Source organism: Octodon degus, unplaced genomic scaffold (genome assembly GCF_000260255.1).
Source record: "Octodon degus isolate 3935 unplaced genomic scaffold, OctDeg1.0 scaffold00042, whole genome shotgun sequence".
NCBI lineage: Eukaryota > Metazoa > Chordata > Mammalia > Rodentia > Octodontidae > Octodon > Octodon degus.
Window position 1 is genome coordinate 15,392,474 of NW_004524618.1, and position 21,048 is coordinate 15,413,521.

Below are 21,048 nucleotides of genomic sequence, written 5' to 3' on the forward strand. Positions count from 1 at the left end.
CGGTGTTCACACAAGCTAGCCAGCACTAGAGCTTGTAGCCTGCTTGGAGGATACTAAGAACTACAAGAAAGCCTCAGTGTCTGCAGCAGAGTAAAAGAGAACCTGGGGGTGATGAGGTTAGGTAGGTATTGTCGGGGTCACGGTGTAGATTCGCATGGGCATGTAATGTGTCATGAAGGCCCTAGCTTGTCTCTCTAATAAGACTTTGAAAGGATTTGAGTACTGAAATCCCTGCAGAGGGTTCAGTTTCCTACCAGGCAGTATGACACATGGATGCAAAAGGAAGACAGAAATTTCTGCAGTTGAGAAGCTCTGGGATGGCCACTGTTCTCGGTGGAGCAAAAAGCCCTGAGTCCAAATGCTTGTGGCTTTTATTGGTTTCAGTCAGAGAGGTAGTTGGGGTCGTGGCAGAGTACTAGGGAGGAGAAACTTTGCAGGCGTTGGCTGTAAGGTGAAACAGTTTTGTACCAGGCTCAGAACCCCTCCGGTTAACAAAGCAAAGGATAGCTTGATACGTGCAAGCTGGCTCCTTTACTGCCTGCAAGGTTTGATTCTTTTCTTTTTTCTCCTTTGAATCCCATGGCTTCAGCTGAGATGTTATCTCATGTCTTAGCCCAAGAATCTCACAGGTCTTATTCAAGCCCCGTTTCCGGCCATGGAGGTACGGTGATTCTCACCTAAGTGCTGCAGTGTTGGAGCTTAGCCCGCTAAGGGTGTATCTGGTTCACTATAACCAGCTCTGTGTACCTCAGTGAGTCGGGTTGAAATAAAGGTCAGGGAAAGATGGAGGCCCGGGGCTTCATTTCTAAGGAGAACGAAGCTTGGCAGTCTCACACTTTAGTAGGGCTATAATATAGTCCATATATTAAAGCAGTCACTTTGACTTTTGTGGGGAAAAAAAAAAAGAAATTGAAAAGATAGAGGTTTAAAGCTGGCAGAACCAGCCGGCCATATAGCTCAGTGGATTAAAGCACCTGCTTAGGCAGACGCAGAGGCCAGGGGCTTGATCTCTGGCCTGCTGTGCTGTCCCCACCCCTGAGGTGTGCTGAGATGGCAATTAAGACTGTGCATGGTGGGAGTACTTGGGAGGCTGAAAAACAGAAAGGATCACCACAAGTCCGTTCTGTGTAGTGAGATTCTATAGACCCTGTACTAAATGCATGAAATAAAATAAAGCAAAGCTGGCAGAACCATTAGTAAAACTATTACAATTGTCCATGCAAGAGATAATGATGAACCAGGTATGGTACATGCCTGTGATCTCGGCTGCTAGGGAAGCTCAGGGAGGAGGATCCTAAGTTCAGGGCCAGCCTGGGCAACTTGGCAAGAACTTGTCTTAATAAAAAAAAAACCAAAAAACTGAGGATATAGCTCAGTGCTAGAACACCCCTGGGTTTCATCCCTAGTAGTGGGGGAGGAGGTAAAAGAGTGTTAGTGGTGGCTTACACTGAGGAGAGCTGGTAAGAACTGATTATATTCTGGATTTTCTTTTTTTTTTTTTTTTTTGTTTTTCTTTTTTGGTATAGAGGCTTGACTCAGGACCTTGTACTTGCCAGGCAGGCAGCCACTGAGCTATCTCTGTGGGCATCTGAATGTATTTTGAGGGAAGATTGATAGCTTTAATGTTGGTTATGTAGGAATATGAAAAATAACTAAAGTTTTAGGCCTGATGAAAGAAAGATTAGAGACGTTGCTCACTGATACTTCAGGAGGACTGGGTTTGGAAGAGAATTTTGGATGTGCTAAGTTTGAGGTGCCAGTTACCTATCCAATGGGTATCTCAGAGTACAAACTATATGGGAAATTAAGTCATCAATATTTAAGTTGGGTTTAAAATCATGAAATTGGAGGATATTATATAGGAATGGAGAAAAGACAGATGAAATAAGAGGTACAGGAACACCTTTAGATTTAGTGTGCAGAGGTTGGAAGAAGAGAACCATAACAACGGTGCTACTTTGACCCCAGATAGAAGACAGCAGGAGAGAATAGCTGTAGAAGAAGAGCGAGAGATGTGTTCTGTCAAGTGATTCAAGGACCTAGAATGGGTCACTGGGTGTAGCCACAAAGGTTCATTATTTCCTGGATAAAAATCCATTTTAATGTCAGGGGGGAGAGGAGAGGTCTGGCTAGAGTAAGTTTAGGAGCACATGTCTAGACCGCGTGCGTAGACTCCTTTCTCGAGTGTCAGTGCAGAGGGGAACTGAGAGGAAGAAGGGGCAGCCAGAGAGGGTTTTGAAATATTTTCTAAAGATGTAAGATACTGCAGTTTGTAACTCCATAGAACAGTCTGGTAATGGTTGGCGCAAGAACAAGATGAGATGACTCGTCACCGTCAAAATGAAGGACAGTAGAGCAGGAATGTAAGCGCAGCTCGGGCAGATGCGGCGCAGGGGTCCAGGCTCCGTGTTGTGGTTGCTTGTTTTTCTCAACATATAAGAAGGACAGAGAGTAAGTAGGCCCAGGGTGGCAAACTTGGAAGGGCCAGGCAGTATTTTAGGCCTTCTAGGCCGGATAGTCTGCTTTGCAACTGTTCAACTCTACTTCTGTAGTACAAAAGTTATGGTCAACAGAATGCAAATCAGAGATTCCTTTGTTCCAGTACAACCTTATTTTCTAAAAACCAGTCACAGGAATGGATTTGACCTGTGTGCAAAAGCTTAGAACCCTCACAAACAGGGACGTGTGTCCGCTGCTCTGTGGGCCCCATGGAGGACCGCGTAGGCAAACTCTCGTGGCCATGCAGACCAGACGCCCGGCAGCTGACGCACGGGAGGAGTGAGAGCAGCTGCAAGCCTTTAGAGTGAAGCAAGAAACAAAAGTTGGATTGAAAAACATGTAAACCTTGAAATGTAAAATAGTTTTTAACATCCTTTGATGCTTAGCACATCTACAGAAAGGTCTTTTAAGAGGAGCTGCCTTTCAGATTGCTCTTCTTAGCTCTTGCTATTTTTTTCTTTTTCCTTCTGGGGCTTTAAAGAATTGCACAAGTTCTTGTTTTATAAGATTTTTCCCCCACAAAATAGCAGAAGCAAGCGTGTGCGTTACAATGAAGGGGCAGTTAAGGAAGTCTGCGTCAGTGTCAAGAACTGAAGGAACAAAGAGGAGGAAAGAGCGGGCATTGTCTAGGTGGGGCTGTCACGGATAAGTAGGAGTTGTGCAGGCGGATGAGGAGGCTGGAGGCGGTTCAGGTGGAAAGGTCATAGGAGGGCTCAGAACACTGATAATTTAGAAATATTCAGAGTTGACAGCAGGAAGTAGATCTTGTCTTCTAAGGAGGTAGTATTTTAATCCTGTCAAATTAAATTCGCAGTTAGTGTTTTTGTTAATATTAAACAGCTGGTCATTTTGTTCCCATAAATAATTGTATTGAAACCAAAGCTGAATATTCATTCTTCCTTGAAATGTGTGTGTATGTTTATGTTTACAAGGAGAAAAACATTTTTGAAAAACTGATTTATAAGCAGACTTACAGTTTTTCATTTCAGTAGGAGGCTACTCATTTTACAGGAATACATGAAGTGAGACTGAAGAAGTTAGTATTCCCTGAGTTTTCACTGTGTCCTGGGGTGGTGGACTTGCCGTGTACTATTTCACGGAGCTCATGCAACCCGTAGCCTAGTGTGTAGTCATTCTGTGTAACAGATGTTGATGATTAAGGCTTCATGTATACTGGGTCATCCAACTAAAAGTGACAGAGCCGAGATTTGAGCCCAAGTTGTCTAACTCCAGTGCCATGCTCTGAACAACTGTCTCAGAGCCTGTCCCAGCGGGGGCCCTCCTTCTGCTCCGTTATTTCCTCTCTCAGGCTGAGTGTGAGGGCTCACTCTGCACGTGCACCCGCATGTGGACACACACAGAGCAGCCTGGCACTCCCTAACCCACTGGGCTTGAGTTGTGCACCTTGTAGAAGCTTTGAGAAAATGCTGATACAGCCATAAGTCTGAACTCGGCATCTCCTGGTATATTTTGTATTTAGACAGCTTATTAAACCTATAGTTTATTAGAGGCATTTAATCCTTAGACAGTAAGCGGAGGTTGATGTAATTTTCAGGTCCAAGTGTGACATGTTTAAAAATACCAATAACTTTTTTATTTTTAAAAATCTATGATAGTTAATAAACAGTCTCCTGAGAAGCAACTTTGAAAAAATAGACTGGGAATAGCTAGTGTTAATGAGCGAAAATGGCAGGAATTTTGATAGCAGGGTTTCCTTTTGGCTCCGTATACTTTTATAGATGGGAAGGGGTTGAAAGCATTAAGTGACTGACTTCCAGTGCCAGAAGGTGACGTATAGAATTTAGGAACAGCCAGTTCTGTCCAACTGTCTTGGGCTGCGCAGCTTAATGTTTGGGCACAACCAGTCGGTGTCTATGCCAAGAGACTGAAGATTCAGATCTTCTGAACTGGCTAAGTAAAAGAAATAATGATAAATACTCAAAAGCCTTGATATTTATATGTATTTTTCTGATCATGTTCCCATTTCCCATGAGTGGCTTTTAGTTCTAAATTATAGGTCAACATGAGATAAGAGTATATTTTAGAATATTGACTCAGTTTTTTAATAAAAGTATGGCAAAAGCATCTTCTTACAAAGACAGTTATACAATGTGTGTAACACCTCATGTAACTATTGTTTAAATTTTCTGTTTGAGACTAGGAAATTATAGATGGTATTTTGTGTTCAAATAGGCAGTTTAAAAATACTTGAGTATTTGTTTGATAAATATTTTTCTGTTGTTTAGATGACAAAGCCCCAGTGACTGATACGAACATTCCATCCCATCTGGAACAGATGTTAGATATACTGGTTCAAGAAGAAAATGAACGGGAATCTGGAGAGACGGGGCCGTGCATGGAATATTTACTGCATCACAAGATCTTGGAAACGTTGTACACTTTGGGGAAAGCTGACGTAAGTTCCTAGTGCGCACCATGTCCTTGGGGGGTATATAGAAGCAGCAACGCCTTAGACATCCTTTCCTTTGGAGGTACATACTGCATGTGGCATGATTCAATCTGAGATTAGGGGAGCAGTCAGGCGGCTTGTACAACCCTGACATCTGCAGAGACAGCAAATTTCCCAAGTGCCCTACACAAAAAGTGATACTTAGGCTGCTTAGCATTTCATTGTAAACATTTTTGAAAATAAGTGCAAGTATATATGTTAATAATCAAAGGAAATGAAAACCTAGTGACAGCTGGTTTATAAAACTTATTTTTCATTGTTCTTATTCTGATAAGTGAACTGAGGGCTGGCCAAATACCTTAACAGATTAAAGCACCTGCAAGCAGGCACGGGGGCCGGGAGTTCGATCCACAGGCCTGCTCTGCCGGCGCCGCCTCTAGGTCCTGCTGAGATGGCAAGTGAGAATAGGCGTGGTGGCACGTGCCTGTAATCCCAGCACTAGGGAGGCTGTAAACAGGCGGATCACTACAAGTCTGATCTAGTAGTAAGACCCTGAACACCCTGTAGACCCTTCCCTAAAATACAAAAAAAAAAAAAAAAAATGAACTGGTGAGTAGAACCAATTCAATTTTTTAAGCCTAATGGATTTTGAAAACGCTTTGAAAAGCTCATATACAAATAGTATTTTGTGATACAGAGCTTTCAAGTTGTATTCATGTGTCAAAGACAGGGTGTTCAGAAAAATATGTCAGGAGACAATTTTATTGTGTGATCATCGTGTGTTTTTATACAAACCTGGGTGGTAGAGCCTTCTGCCTGAGGCTACACACATGTATGCAGTGCTAGGCAGTTCTGACGCCATGGTAAGTATCTGTCTATCTAAACATATTTAAATATAGAAAAGATACAGAAAAAGTGGGCAATAGGAATTTTTCGGCTCCACTGTAATTTATAGGACTTCTCGTGTATGTGATCTTTGACTAAACCCTTATGTGGTACACCACTGTATTTGAGAGACAGGTTTTCAAACTACAAGGTATGATTAGAAAATGCAATGAATGTTTAAATTAAAAATATTATTACAGTAAAATTCATGTTGCCATTCAGTCCCCTCAGAATAATGACCCTCACTTTGAAATTGAACACACACAGCCCACTCACTGTTCCTGCTGTTTTTTGCAGAAGTTATGGAAGTTTCCCTGTGTGTGTGTTTAGTTGTACTATCATGGCTGCCTCAATGTCCTGAACTGACTTAAGGCATTTGCTTCTCTTGGTCATTTTCACTCTGAGGAAGGGCTAGAAGTCACACAGTACCAGATCTACTGAATAGCATGGATAAAGACACACCATAAAGTTTTTTTTATGTGATAGAAATTGCCATAAACACTTTTAATCAGCTCAGGACATGAAACAACACGAAAGAAGACTTCCAGAATTGTTTCAGAAAGTGGCAAGAATAACGGAATACTTGTGTTCAAAGCGAGAGGGGATATTTTGAGCGGGGTTAATGACCATGTGTTATTATTTTTAATCTTTTATTTGATACAGGGTCTCTCTATGTAGTTTGGACTCATAGGGATTCTCCTGTCTCAGCCTCCCCAGCACTGGGATTACAGGCATGTGCCACCATACCTGGTTTCAGTGGCTGGCATGGTGCTGGGCCAATAGGGCATACAATACTGGGAATCGAACCCAGGTCCTTGTGCTGATCAGCCAGGCACTTTTGCCCAGCTATCTCCCCAGCCTTAGCCCTGTGTTTTTTTATTGTAATAATTTTCTAAAAATTGGAACCTTCACCATATATTTTGTTCACCCCTTACATGTGGTGGCTTGAGGGAAAAGGAAGAACTTTGGTTCCAGGTAGAAGACCTGGCGTGCAATCGCAGTTTTGTCATTAACACACTGTGACTGCTGGTTATTCTCTCTGTTCTTTAAAACCGTGGAAGTGGGCCGAGGAGCTGGGTCAGTGGAACAAGCGCTTCCCTGGCAAGCGCAAGGGTCTGAGTTTAATCCCTGGTTCCGAAAAAAAAAAAAAAAAAAACGTGGAAGTTACTGCTAACTAGGTGTCCCCAGTTCTAAAAATCTATGGTTCTGTTCTGTAATTTCCTATAATACATTTGAAAAACTAAACTAAAAGATACATTTATTACCAAATAGATCTATGAATAGTATTCAACACGGTCTCCTTTTAACTAAGTCTATAGTGCTCCAATTCATTTTTTTTTTTAATTTATTTATTTGTGTGTGTGTGTGTGTGTGTGTGTGTGTGTGGCCAGCTCAGCCCACCAGGGGGCGGGGCTGGCTGGCATGTGGTGCTGGGGATTGAACCGCGGTCTGTGCTTTTGCTTAGCTTAGCTTGTTCTAAGTAGGTGCTTTAGACCACTGAGCCATCTCACCAGCCCCCCCAATTCATTTTTTAACTCCAATAGAATCCAAGTGTATTTTTCTAAGCAACAAATCTGTTCCCGAATAACTTGCAGTTCATTCACCTCTTCCCTAGTTTCTCCTATTCTTTGGAGGGACAAAATAACATAGAATTGAGTAAGTATTAGATGATTTTCTGAGCCCTAAATTAGTAATTGTGCTACTAGCAAATATATTTTTACATAGGTGATGGTGAATATTGGTTTTTTTAATCTGAATAATACAATATGTTTGTGAGCTTAAAAAATATTAGGTTATAAGAATTATTTTTTGTAGTTCTTAAATTATACTATTTCTAGTTGGCATGTCATTATGATTTTCTATAGGTAACTCATTTTGTGACTATTTTGTATGGGAGGCAGTATTAACGGCTTATTTGTGGAGTATATAACCTTGCTGATTCATGCTCAGTCCACAGCGAGAGAGGGGGAGAGAGCCTCTTTATACTCCTGTATGTAGGTACGGGAAGTTACTGATTCCCATCATTAGGATACGTAAGAGTCTGCCTGTGCTTTGGCAAGGAGTAAGAGTTCCTGCTCACCTAGCATTTACCCAGTTGACGTTGCCTAAACAAATCTCTCTTCTCAGCATGTTATCACCACGCTGCTTGTAATTACGCGAGGCCCTGGTCTCTTATACTGTTATGGTTCAACTGTGTAATTTTATTTCTAGAATTCCAGTCATTAATGTTGATTAAAATTTTTATTCTGGGCCAAGGAGATGGCTCAGTGGAATGAGTGCTTCCCTGGCAAGCGCAAGGACCTGAGTTCAATCCCTGGTTCCACAAAAAAATAAATAAATAAATAAAATTTTTATTCTGGTGCACACATGTAATCCCAGAACTTGAGAGGCTGAGGCAGGAGGATTGCTGTGAATTCATAGCCAATTAGGGAAGCACTTATTCTACTGAGCTATCTCCCCGGCCCTGCTTCATAGCCAATCAAAGCGAGACCCTGTGTCAAAAAAACCCACACACACAAAAATTTTTTATTGACATATTTTAATTATTTATTAAATGGTCAAATTGTCTTGATGAATACATTTATAAATATTGTTTAAGCTTTGAGTAAATGTTTGTATTTTCTCTTCTTTTCCTGTTTGCCTTTCTGCTTTACCCAGTGTCCTCCAGGAATGAAACAGCAGGTGCTGGTGTTCTATACTAAACTTCTGGGGAGAATCCGGCAGCCACTACTTCCACACATTAATGTGCACCGGCCTGTGCAGGTATTTTGTTCTTACATAAAAATATTTCTCTTGATTTCTTAGAGTAGAAATAGTTGTGTTATTTTTTTTTATAAATCTGAGATTAATAAATCATTCTAAAAAATAACATGCAAGTTAGCATTTACTAGGGTTTTCCTTATATGTGATTGCATTACATGCACTTCTTTTTTTTTACAAAAATGTAAAATAATTTAATGGAGAAAGGATATCCTTTATCAACAAATAATGCTGGAGCAACATATTCACACATAAAACAACAAACTTTGAGCAATACTTTACTTTTTATAAAAGTTTAGTCAAATGGGTCATAAACCTTTATAAAACTATGAAATTTCTGTAAGGAAAACATAGGAGCAAATTCTTATGACTTAGTTTTTTTATAAGTCATGTCAAATCAATTTTTAGTGAGCACTACAGATATATAACCCAGAGATTTATTTAAGAACACACTATATTTATACTTAAGATATCTCCACCTGGGAATGTATTTTCTAGAAAATTTATGAGAAAATAATTGACCTTAGATTTCTCATATTATATATTGTACTGCTGTCCACTATGTGAGAAATGGTCACAAGAATAGGCTTTTGTGTACATAGGGTTTCTCCCCAGCATGACTTCTTTTGTATATCTCTGCTGAATGTTTCCCCACTCTGCTTACATATATAGGGGTTACCCCTCAGTATGAGTTACTTTATATTTACAAAGTGAGGATTTAGTAGCAAAGCCTTTCCCAGAATGCTTACACACCTAGGGTTTCTCCCCACTATGAGCTTTTTCATGTTATTTTTTTTCCTTTTTTACTTGTATTGGGAGTTGAACTCAGGACGTTGCACTTGCCAGGCAGGTGCTTTTTGCACCAGCTATTTACCTGGCCCTTTTTCATGCTGGAAGCAAGCATGTGACCTGAATGTTTTCCCTCATTGCTAGGATTTAGTTCCAGTGTGATTTCTTTCATGTCTGTGACAATGGGTGAGTCTCCTGAAGGCTTTCCTGCATTGCTCACGTTCATAGGGTTTCTCCCCAGTGTGACTTCTTTCATGTCCTTAACAGTATTTATGTGTACTGAACACTTTCTCACATTCTCTACACACATAGTTTCTTCCCAGTGTGAGGTTCCTCATGCTGTGTGTTCTAGAGGCTGTCCCACGTTGCCAACATACATAAAAGTTGCTCCTCAGCGTGATTTCTCTCATGTTTTTGAGAATAACCAAGTGTAGTGAAGGCTTTCCCAAGTTGCTTACAAGCCTAGGGTCTGTCCCCAGTGTGATTTCTTTCATTTCATGGATTTGAATGCCATTGGGTTTGCTGGGGGTTTTCATACTTTTCCTACGTATTGTGGTCTTCTCTGCAGGATGAGTTCCCCAAAAAATCAGAGTAGGCTTTCCCACATTACTCACATTGATAGTTTTTCTCAACTGCAGTCCTTGCATACTTCTCAAAGGACTAGGAATCACAGGTTCTTATATCTTTGTTGCATTTGTGCAGCTTCTCTTTAAATCCAAAGTACTTATATGACTTCAGTCCGGTGTGAGCTCTAATGGGCCCATTTAGTCATAAATGACCAATCAGGTATTTTCTACAAGCACAGTTTCAGCTAGTTTTAAAACAGTTTGTTTCAGGCCAGCCAGATAGCTCAGCAAACTAAAATGTCTGCTTATGAGGGCACAGGGATTGGGGTTTGATCCCCAGCATGCTGTGCTGACCCCACCCCCGGGGCATGCTGAGACACGACTGAGACTGGGTGTGGTGGCACACGCCTGTAATCCCAGTGCTTGGGAGGCTAAACACAGGAGGATCACTACAAGTCCGATCTGTGTAGTGAGACCCTGCAGACCCTGTACTAAATACATAAAAAAAAGAAAAAGAAAAAATAAATAGAACAGTTCATTTCATGTCCATAGTAGCATCTGTGGTGCTAAGGGATATTTCTTCATATGGATTCCGAGCATTATGTTGGTAGCGTTTCTCTCCATCTCTTCATTTCTTAGATTTGCCCAGTAGTTTTATATTCTTCAGTCTTCTGGCTATCCCAGGTTCTTCCTATAGTGGCCATGTACATGTTTCCCTCATCAGATCTCTGTAGAGCTTCTTTTAGGATGGGTTTAGCACTTCTCCACAGTGAAGTTAACAACCATGTCCTCAAAGCCTCCTCTGTGAGGCGGGAGGGTTCCCCAGGGTCCTCATGCAGCCCACAGCCAGTAGAAGTCACGAAGCGCATCTGCGCCACTTCCAGAAGCTTCCCTGCCCCCAGGTGTGCAGGTAGACAGGTCCAGCAGCCCCTCCAAGGGTGGCTCCATGAACCCCGCTTCCAGTGACATCACAGCCCAGCCCTCCACCACCTTGCAGGGGCCTGAGCTCCATAGGGAGTGTACTTCATATCTTTGTAGCTCTATTTTAAGTTTTGTACCTTAATTTTCTTTTTACTTTACCTCCATGACTTTGTGAGTAAAGTTTATTGTATACCTTATTAATTTTTTGGATAAAAATCAATTTACTTAGATATAGATGATGGTAAAGATTGTTAGTGTTCTAATTAATATATTTCTATTATTTGAAAATGTTAGATATCATTAAGGTAACTAGATGGCCATTTACATTTTTTAATAAGCTTTAAAAATGTTTTGACAGAAATTAATTCGACTCTGTGGTGAAGTACTAGCAACACCGACGGAAAATGAAGAGATTCAGTTTCTGTGTATTGTGTGTGCAAAGCTGAAGCAGGATCCCTACTTGGTGAACTTCTTCCTGGAGGTAGGCTCTGTGGCTTAACCGTCAAACTATGCGTGCTCAGCTTGTTAGGAGAGCGGTATCCTAGAAGGAATTACATCTGCAAGTTGTTAGATGGCGTCTTTCACTTCCTAGAGTTAGTTTTCATTTAAGATCAGTTTACTCATTGCATTATCATGAGGCAAAAAGATTTTCAAGGAGTGCAGTTGAGCCAGATATGTGGGGCCATACTGATTCGGACAGACACAAAGGCAAAGGACAGATGCATCCAGAACTCGTAAAAGTTTATAAAATGGCATATTTTGGGGGAGGCTGGGGGAACTGTTGTCTGGCCTGGATAATCTGGTGTGGTTAAGGATGGTGTAGACAGATTTGGACCAGCTCTAGTAGATCATAGGTCAACTCTCCAACTGCGGATGGCAGTTGGGATTGTCACAAAACCCAGTTTTCTAAATCAAGTGATATTTTGGATTTTATTACCAGTTTTAAAGTAGAATGTAAGTTTTGTGTACTTCTTGCTTTCATTCAGTTTTTTTCTTTTTCTAGTAGTTTAAGTGTTTAGGAATATCTTAGAAGAGGTGGTTAGGCTGTCTTTGCCTTGTTAGTTTAAAAACTAATCTTTGTCTTCTTTCTTCAAAATTAAAGTGTAGCTTACATAGAGTGTACTTCATTCTTTTTGGTCTACTGTTCTTTTTTTGGGGAGGTGTGTAACTAGCAGTTGAACTCAGGACTTTGTGCTTGCCAGGGTGGCCTACGGATCTGATTTCAACAAATAAATATAACTATGTAACTAGCCACAGTCCAAATACACAGAACTTTCATCCTTGCCCTCTGCCCCTCGTCAGCCTTTCACGTCACCTTCCCTCTAGCAGCCACTGCTCTTCCTTTCCCGATATCCTCTCATGTATGACTGTTTGCTTATGCTGGTGAGGATTCCATTGTATAATAGCACTGAAGTTGTTTATTCATCTGTGGGGGACTTTGGGGCTGTTTCTAGTTTTTGACAATTAGGAAAAAAGCCACCATAAAGAGTTACACACAGGGCTGGTGAGATGGCTCAGTGGTCTAAAGCACCTACTTAGAACAAGCATAGCAAAGCACAGGGACCGCGGTTCAATCCCCCAGCACCATGTGCCAGCCAGCCCCGCCCCCTGGTGGGCTGAGCTGGCCACACACACACACACACACACAAATAAATAAATATTTTTTTAAAAAAAGAGTCACACACAGACTATTGCTTGAGTTTAGGTTTTCATTTCACTTGGAAAAATTCTTAATGGTAGGATTGCCAGGTTATGTTGTAGCTGTAGATTTATTTTTGTAAGAAATTGCCAGTGTTTTCCGTAGCGGGTTTGTCATCTCACGTCTCTCTAGCAGTGCACATGAGCTCCTGTTCTGTTTTCTTGCCTAGCACTGGGTGTCATCTGGGTTTTTTGTTTGTTTTTTAATGTTAGCTATCCTGATACATTGATTTGTCTTCTACTTCACATATTTTAAATAAGTAATTCAGGTTTTCTATTATAATGCATTTTTGAGGAAGTGCATTAGCAGCCCAGCTGCAAAACTTTGTAAATTCTAATTTGTAGTTAGTGTTAAAGACTTCAGCTTCCTCTTTTTTCATGATATGCATCATATTTTGTGTCTTATTTTCCAGCTTTGCTTTAAAATTGTTCTCCAAAGCCTGAGGTGGAAGCTCCCTCTGTTTTTCTGAGTGGACAGTAGTGTTCATATGCTTTTAATGTCCCTGTTTATAATAAATTCCTCCCTAGCACTGGAATTATTTGTGTACATTTCATTTTTTCTTGTTGGTTGTAAGCTCCTTGAACTCAAGGACTTTATCTCACTAATCTTTGGGTTTTCCTAGCTTCTCTAGTATTTCAGATTTCTACCGAGTTGTTAATGAGAGTATCATTATAGTACTTTTGGTTTTTAATATATTTATAAAAACATCAGCTTGCCAGGCATGGTGGCATAGGCCTGTGACCCCAGTACTGTGGCAGATCAGGTGGGAGGACTGCAAATTTGAGCTCAATTTGGGTAACTTAGTGACTTAGCAAGGCCCTGCCTCAAAATAAAAAAAATTGAAAAGGGGATGGGCATGTAGCTCAGTGTGGAAGCTCTCACTTCAATCCCAGCCAGTACCCCAGGGGATAAAATGGAAGGGAGTGAAGGAGAGAAAGAGATCAATTTGGTTAAGTAAGATTTTGGAAGTTTTATTGGATAACTTAGTGTAATTTGGATGCAGAAAATTTTCCCCAAACTTCAGGTTGGTGGGTTTCTTTCTCCCAGTTTCTAGGACTTGCTTTGGAACTGTATGGCCTAGATCAGAAGCAGAGGAAGTGTGTGGGCGTGTAGGTGTGAATGGTGAGAAACACCTCTAAACCGTAGTACAAATAGCAGTGTATCAGCTTTGTGCTGCATTTTTCTAGTATCTGTTTCTCCAAAGCCAGAGGTGGCAGCTAACTCCATTTTTCTGAGCAGATAGAAATGTTCAGCTGTTTTAACATCTGTTATTATCTCCTCTCTAGCACTGGAAGTGTATGTGTCCGTTCCAGTTCTCCCGCTGGTCAATAAACATCTCGAGCACCAGGACTCTGTCTCATTAATCTTTGGGTCTCCACAGCCCCTCTAGTGTCCAGTGCAAAGCGCAGTAACTGCTTCATGAACTTTTACTGAATGAGTAAATCCTGAGGGCAGGGCAGTTTTACTGCTTTAAGTATAGATAGTAACGAAAGTGCTTTGCAGTTCTCATGCTTTTGTCCCCTGAAATCTGTGTGCAGTCGTATCTGTTACCGTATACACTACTTTGGGTTAAGTTAAATCGTATGTGGTAGATCTGTTAGGAATAGTCTTGCCCAGAGATGATTGTGGTCTGATGAAGATGGTGAAGTGAGTGTTCTACAGTGACCTAAGGGAGGGTAGGATGAGAAACCTAAGAAGGTGGCAGGAACTGCTGGAAGTGCCTATAGGAGGAAGAGATAACATCAGCTTGGGATGGTCAGGAAGGACTTTGTGAAAGAGGTCTTTGAAATGTGTTTAGCAGATGTTAGATCAGAATATGGAAATATGAAGAATGGAATGTGTTTAAGAAACAGTATAGTACAGAAACATGGATAGCAATGAGCCAGAACGGACAGGCTACAGTTTGTCATAGGCTCTGAGCCACAACACGGGTCTCGTGCTGACTGGAAGGCACGAGGAGCAGGGCTGTCATGCACGTTGTCTGTGCATTCAGAGATGAGATTTGCTGGGAGCATTTTGCACAGTGACTGCCTTTGGGAGGACAGCTTGAAGCTGATGGATTAATGGAGACAAGAAGAAGCAAGGCCTGTAACTAGGTTGAAGGCAGTAGGTGAGCAGAAGGCGGTGCCACTGATTCAGGGATGGGGGGGTCTCTACGTAATACAGCTGCTCAGGTGCAGGGGGCAGAGAAGATACTCTTCGAATGCCTGAAATCCAGAACCAAAAGTAGCTGCTTAGTGCGCAGAAAGAAGGGCTTGAGCTTGCAGAGTGCTTATTTGGAGGGGAAGGTGCTCATTTGGGTTCCGCACGCTTTGAATCTCCATGATACCTGACGGAGATAATGGGCAGGTATCTGGTGATGTTCAGTGGGACAGAATGGAAGGCGCATGACTCCGGACACGCTCGGCCGCACATGTTCACTGGAAGAAAGGCAGCCTCTGGTTTTCTTTAATACACCAGCCCGGTCGCTCGAGGAGAACCTTTTTAAATCTACTTTTAAAGTAGAAACGATTTATAATTGCTGCATCGTAACTTTAGAAGTGGAACCCTTTAGTCCTTCAGCCTGTATGATGCCTCTGAGCAGCAGAGCAGTGTGCCAGGCCCTTCGGAGAAACTGGCTTGTGAGGAGTTTCAGCTTGTGTGTGTGGTTTGGCTTTTGCTCTTTTATCCCAGCAGAAAGTAAAGCGCTTTTCCCTTGAGACTAACCATTTGCCTCAGTTAAGATTCTCTTTGTGTTTGGCTGTGTCTGCGGCTTGGGGGGACATACTAAGATTTCAAGCAAATCTGCTTGTCCTCAGACACAAATAAAGACACCCTCAGAGTAACCTTTTGTGTTTTTATAGAGCAGAAACAGAAAAGAAAAAAAAAAAAAAACCTTAGAAGTTCTCACATATTTAAAAAATTTGTCAGCTTTGTAGAAACCAAGTCTAAGCTTGATAACTTCGTTTTAGTTCATAAATGTGCCTCCCCCCATGACCTTAGAAATGGTAATGTTGAGATCATGTATTTACAGTAACCTAGTGATAAGAAAAGGCCTGAAATTGAAAATTTCCCCCCACTGATACCGTTTTTAGATGTAGTCAAATTCTGTAGTAGTGGCTGTACCACTGGTTACATACGATTGGTGTAAAACATTTCATAGTTGTGCAGAGGGTCACTGATTTCTTTGCATTTTGAGAACTATATCTAAAACATGATTTGTTAACTGCATATTTCTATCTGATATAACACTTTCTGCTATGTCAGTTAAGCATGTGAAATGTTAATTGCAGAAAACTTCCCTGACTATGACTTCTGCTGCGTAGAGCTCTTAACATGAACCTTTCAAAGCATGTACTCTTCTGCAGAACAAGCTGAAGTCCTGGGCTTCTAAAGGGGCGCCCAGTGTGATTTCAGAAGACGCGTTCAAAGGTCAGGATTCCTTGTCAACTGATACCGGCCAGTGTCAGCAATCGGAGAAGCTGCCTGGTGCAGCCGCAGCGGAGCGCACCGAGCCCGAGGAAGAGCCCCCGCCCCAGGCGGACAACCTGTCCACAAGCCTGGATGACCTCAGCTCCGCGTCACTGCCAGAGGCCTCCGTCGTCCGCCCAAACCATGATTACAATTTAGTGAATTCTTTACTAAATCTTACCCGAAGCCCTGTGAGTCATCATCTTTACTTTTTGCCCCCTCACATAATCACAGTAATAAGCATTTAAAGTGGAAAAAAATCCTTTTGTGTTGAATCATCTTCGACAGTGTAATTGTTTCTGTTTGTATCTGATTTAAGAATTGAAGGGGTATGTTTTTCCCCTTAGGATGGCCGGATAGCTGTGAAAGCCTGCGAGGGCTTGATGCTGTTAGTCAGTTTGCCAGAGCCTGCAGCTGCTAAGTGCCTTACCCAGAGCACTTGCTTGTGCGAACTGCTGACCGACAGGCTGGCCTCCCTGTACCGGGCCCTGCCTCCGTCGGTGGACCCCTTGGACATTGAGACCGTGGAAGCCATTAACTGGGGGTAAGCAGCATTCTCTGGATTATCCCGTAGAGGTGACTCCTTAGACCTATGTTTTAAAACACTAGAAATCTTTAATTTTGAAAAAGGCAACACTAGTAGAGATTGTTAAGTGGGAAAGATTTCTTACGACTTGCACTAGATTGATCAGGCAGTGGTAACGGGCTGGTGTGGGGACAGTCCATCTATTATATGCTGTAGCTGAGGAACTTTTATTTTCTCCGTTGTACTGATAAATTTTTAAGGATTTACGTGAAGACCAATAACTTTACCTGCTTATTTTTATTAAAAACAGAAATTCTTAAAGAGGATCTCAGGCAGGGGAGATAGCTCAGTGGAATAAGTGCTTGCCCGGCAAGTGCAAAGTCCTGAGTTCGATCCCTGGTACCATAAAAAAAAAAAAAAAAAAAAGGATCTCCTTCTATATAAACAACTTTTATGGCCTCTAGAACAGTCTCCTGTGCCTCTAGCTTATATGCATATATAGAATTGCCATTTCAGTTGTTTATTTTTTTCTTGTGGATATCTGGGACAGGACCATGTGCTTGCCAGGCAGTGACAATGCTGCCGAGCTCTGTCCCTGGCTCCTCTTTCATTTTTTACGTCCCTACCCTTTTAGGCTCCCTTGCTTGATTCACATAGGAAAATATAGCTATTTCAGAAAATTTATAAATTATTAAAATATAAAGCAACATAAATCATAATGCTACCACCTATAAACACCTAATATTTTGATGTAATTACCGTTTAGTGTTTTTCTCTAAATATTTAGTCTTTTGTTTTTGTTTTTGAGAGTTTTTAAGTTTTGGTTTTTGGTGTGTTGTTTTTTGTTTTTTGTTTTTTTTTTTTTTTTTTTTTGCGGAACTGGGGATTGAACTCAGGCCCTTGCACTTGCCAAGCAAGCGCTTATTCTACTGAGCCATCTCCCCACCCCCTTTGGTGGTTTTTGAGACAGGGTTTCATATGTAGTTCAGGCTGGCCTTGAACTCACTTTGTAGCCCACCATGGCCTGGAACGTACAGCAATCGTCCTGCCAAGCGCTGGGATTGTAGGTGTGCATCACCATGCCTGGCTAGCCCTTTGCTCTTTTTTTTTAACTTGTTTTTCCAACTATGTTGTGCCAGCATCTCCTGGGAAGACATACTTGCCTCCCTTATGGCTGTGTCATGTTTTAAGGCCAGGAAAGCACTCGCCAGTCACTTAGTCTTTCTTCGGATCTCCAGACCCTTTTTGTCATGCGTCCCAGCAGCTGAGAACCTCTGCCTTTGCATTGTAGTCACTTGGTCAGATTTTTGGCAGAGTTATGAGGCGCTGTCTAAAAGGTTTTTCTCCTGCTGCTCCATTCAGTTTTAGCCTCTTTTCCCACTTAAGAAGTAAAAGTGATTTACAATTTTTATTTAAAAGGTCTTCTCTTATCTTTGGCTTCTTTTATAAATCCTTTTTTGATTGTCACCCAGCATTGCCTCTGTGACTCTGTCCTACCAGGTGTGCTGCATTCATCTGCGCAGCTTCACCTTTCTGTACCTGCTAAGTAGGTTTCATGCTTTTGAATACATGGGGCTCAGCCTTTCTTCCGTGTCCTGCAGCTTGGATTCATACAGTCACAAAGAAGATGCTTCAGCATTTCCGGGAAAACGAGCCTTAATTTCCTTTCTCTCCTGGTTTGATTATTGTGATCAGCTGATTAAGGAAGCCCAAAAGGTTTGAGGATTTTTATTACTTACTGATAATTTTAAAATTTAAGTTTCTACTAAGTGAAATTTGACTCCTTAGTGTATATCTCCAAATACATTTTGTCTTAGGATATTATTTTTAGTGAAATAAATAAACCAAAAATCAGGTGTGTACATTACAATTCTGGAACAAATGCAAATTCAAGTTCTGCCCTTTTATAATTCTTCATATTACGGTACAGTGCATCATAGGCTTCTTTCTAGCCTTCTGTAGGAGTATGTTTCTGAAATAATTCTCCTTTTTTTGGTACTGTTCCTTTTATTTGGGGGGAATGAAAAAAGTGACCCAACAGCAAGCATCTAATCTAGGTTTGTGGTCCATAGGCAAGCTTTTTCTTCCACATTTCCATATGAAGAGTGCAAGTGATTTATTGATGATACGGATTAGTCTCTCTTTTCCATTAACAAAATGATGCTAACACTGTGTTTCAGACTGCTGCTGTTGCTCTTGCCAAAGCTGTTCATGAAAGATTTTTCATCGGCGTTATGGAACCTCAGTTAATGCAAACGTGAGTAGCCTCTTTCCTTAGCAACAAGACAGTAACAAACACCCTACTCTGTGCCCACTGTGCCCACTGAGTGCCTGTTTATTGTGCTCAGTTCTGAGATGGGTATTCTGACGTCGACTGCTCTGCTTCATCGCATTGTTCGGCAAGTAACTTCTGATGTTTTGCTTCAAGAAATGGTGGTTTTCATCCTCGGCGAGCAGAGAGAACCAGAGACTCTTGCAGAGATGAGCAGACATCCTTTAAGGCATAGGTTAATCGAACATTGTGATCACATATCTGATGAGGTAAGCTGTGTAATGGCTTAGTACTGGACTTAGCTTCTTTGACATGCTGACTGTAGTATACTTGTGGTGTCTTAAAGATGGCTCCTCAGTTGTATGTGGCTTTACACGTTAAAGGCATGATGTACAAGATGGCAAAAAGAGCAGCATATTTGAAGATGTTTTTCAGTTAGTTTGTATCAATTTTACTTTCAGATCAGCATAATGACACTGAGGATGTTTGAACATCTTCTACAAAAACCCAATGAGCACATTCTTTACAACTTGGTCCTGAGAAATCTTGAAGAAAGAAATTACACAGAATATAAGCCTGTGTGCCCGGAAGACAAAGATGTGGTAGAGAATGGATTAATAGCAGGCGCAGTGTAAGTTATTGCCCATCTCTGTGCAGTCAGTGTTCCACAGGGTCAGCTTCCGACCTCCTAGTTCTTGCCCGCATGCTTCAAAAAAAAAAAAAAAGAAAAAATCCCTCTAAGATGGGAGTGGTGGTGTACGCCTCTAATCCCAGCACTCAAGAGGCTGAGGCAGGAGGATCCTTACAAGTTCGAGGGAGGCCAGCCTGGCCTGCATAGTGAGCTCAGGGCCAGCCTGAGCTATGTAGTGAGACAAAAAGACAAAAGAAAAAAAGATCCCTTACTTAAAGATTTTAGGAGTAAAATTTAAATGACCTGATACTTTCACCATCCTTTTAAATTACAAGGAATTTTCTGTTCATTCAATCTAACAGAATTAGCATATCCTTGATATTGTTAGCATAAAACAGGAATTTTTCTATAAAATAAATATATCTCAGAAAGATTATGTAATGTTTTCTCAGAACATAGAGAATCCTTTGCTTTAGAAAATGCCATAATAATTTTTTTATACATCATTAAATTAAACTTAGAGATCTGGAAGAAGATCCATTATTTACTGACATTTCACCAGATAATACTTTGTCAAAGAAAGAGTGGCTTCGTTCTTCACCTCCACCTACACCAGACCACCCTAAGAATGACGGGAAGACTGAAGTCCACAAAATTGTAAATAGGTGAGTTGCTGTTCACATTTGGCGAACTTCCCTTTTATTTCTTCGTAACATGGAGCAACTGTGCTCCTTGTTCCAGGAACGTACTAAGAGCTCCAGCTTCTTCAGACCTTACGTCAGTGTTGTCATCTTGATTATGTGGCAGGTGATGGCCAGGAAACATTACTTGGTACCCTGAGAAATGCTCTGCTTAATAGAAAAACAGTTTTCAAAAAATCAGTAAATAACTAAACCCCTAAGTAGCTTAGTTTTTTAAAAAATATGGCATTATGTTAAGTAATTCCCAATTACTACAGTGTTGAGAATTGCCAGTTTGACAAATCATTCTTATTAAGCATGTGTGTTAATTAAGCACAGGACTGTTTCTTTTATTTTTAGTTCAGAATTTTACTTTTTCTTTTTTTACTTTAAGATACCTTCTCTGTGGCAGTTTTCTTTTCTCTTTTTCCTTCACTGGCATACCTAAGTTGGTCAGGTGGCATTTAAAAAACTGCACATCGCTTAACATGCAAATTGTGGTACATAAAAATTTGTTCATTTACATAAAAACCAGTTTCAGGTTCATTTACTTAAAAACCAGTTTCCTAAGATTAGTACATAAATAATCTAGCACTGTGCAGCAATCAAAAAAAAAAAAAACTTTCTTAGGCTTATTTCTAGTTAAAATGGAATCAATGCCTTTTAAAACCTCTAAAACAGTAGAAAAGTAACCAGCTCATTGTAAAACTTTACTAAAGATAAGAATCTAAACTATAACTTTATTTTGCAATTTTTCATTTGTATTAAGGCTTGGCTAAATTTAAGCTATCATTACATACACTAGATACAAAGACGGTACGAGAGTTATTTCTGTCATTGATTGTGATGGCCTTTTTCATTTAAGTTTTCTTTGTCTGGTACCGGATGAAGCCAAATCATCCTACCACGTTGAGGGCACTGGCTATGACACCTACCTCCGAGATGCTCACAGGCAGGTAA

The 21,048-nt window shown here is 41.0% G+C and overlaps 1 protein-coding gene across 1 annotated transcript in view; it reads left to right on the forward strand.

Annotated features, from left to right (window-relative positions):
• The window catches only part of Fam160b1 (family with sequence similarity 160 member B1), a 36,478-nt gene that overhangs the window by 7,997 nt on the left and 7,433 nt on the right, over window positions 1–21,048 (forward strand). The window contains exons 3-13 of the mRNA XM_023715526.1: window positions 4,746–4,915; window positions 8,453–8,557; window positions 11,189–11,311; window positions 15,877–16,170; window positions 16,327–16,523; window positions 18,107–18,221; window positions 18,686–18,762; window positions 18,854–19,046; window positions 19,239–19,408; window positions 19,930–20,073; window positions 20,954–21,044. Of these exons, the coding sequence (XP_023571294.1) occupies window positions 4,796–4,915; window positions 8,453–8,557; window positions 11,189–11,311; window positions 15,877–16,170; window positions 16,327–16,523; window positions 18,107–18,221; window positions 18,686–18,762; window positions 18,854–19,046; window positions 19,239–19,408; window positions 19,930–20,073; window positions 20,954–21,044 (1,629 nt within the window). The 5' untranslated portion in view covers window positions 4,746–4,795. The remainder of the gene's footprint in view (window positions 1–4,745; window positions 4,916–8,452; window positions 8,558–11,188; window positions 11,312–15,876; window positions 16,171–16,326; window positions 16,524–18,106; window positions 18,222–18,685; window positions 18,763–18,853; window positions 19,047–19,238; window positions 19,409–19,929; window positions 20,074–20,953; window positions 21,045–21,048) is intronic.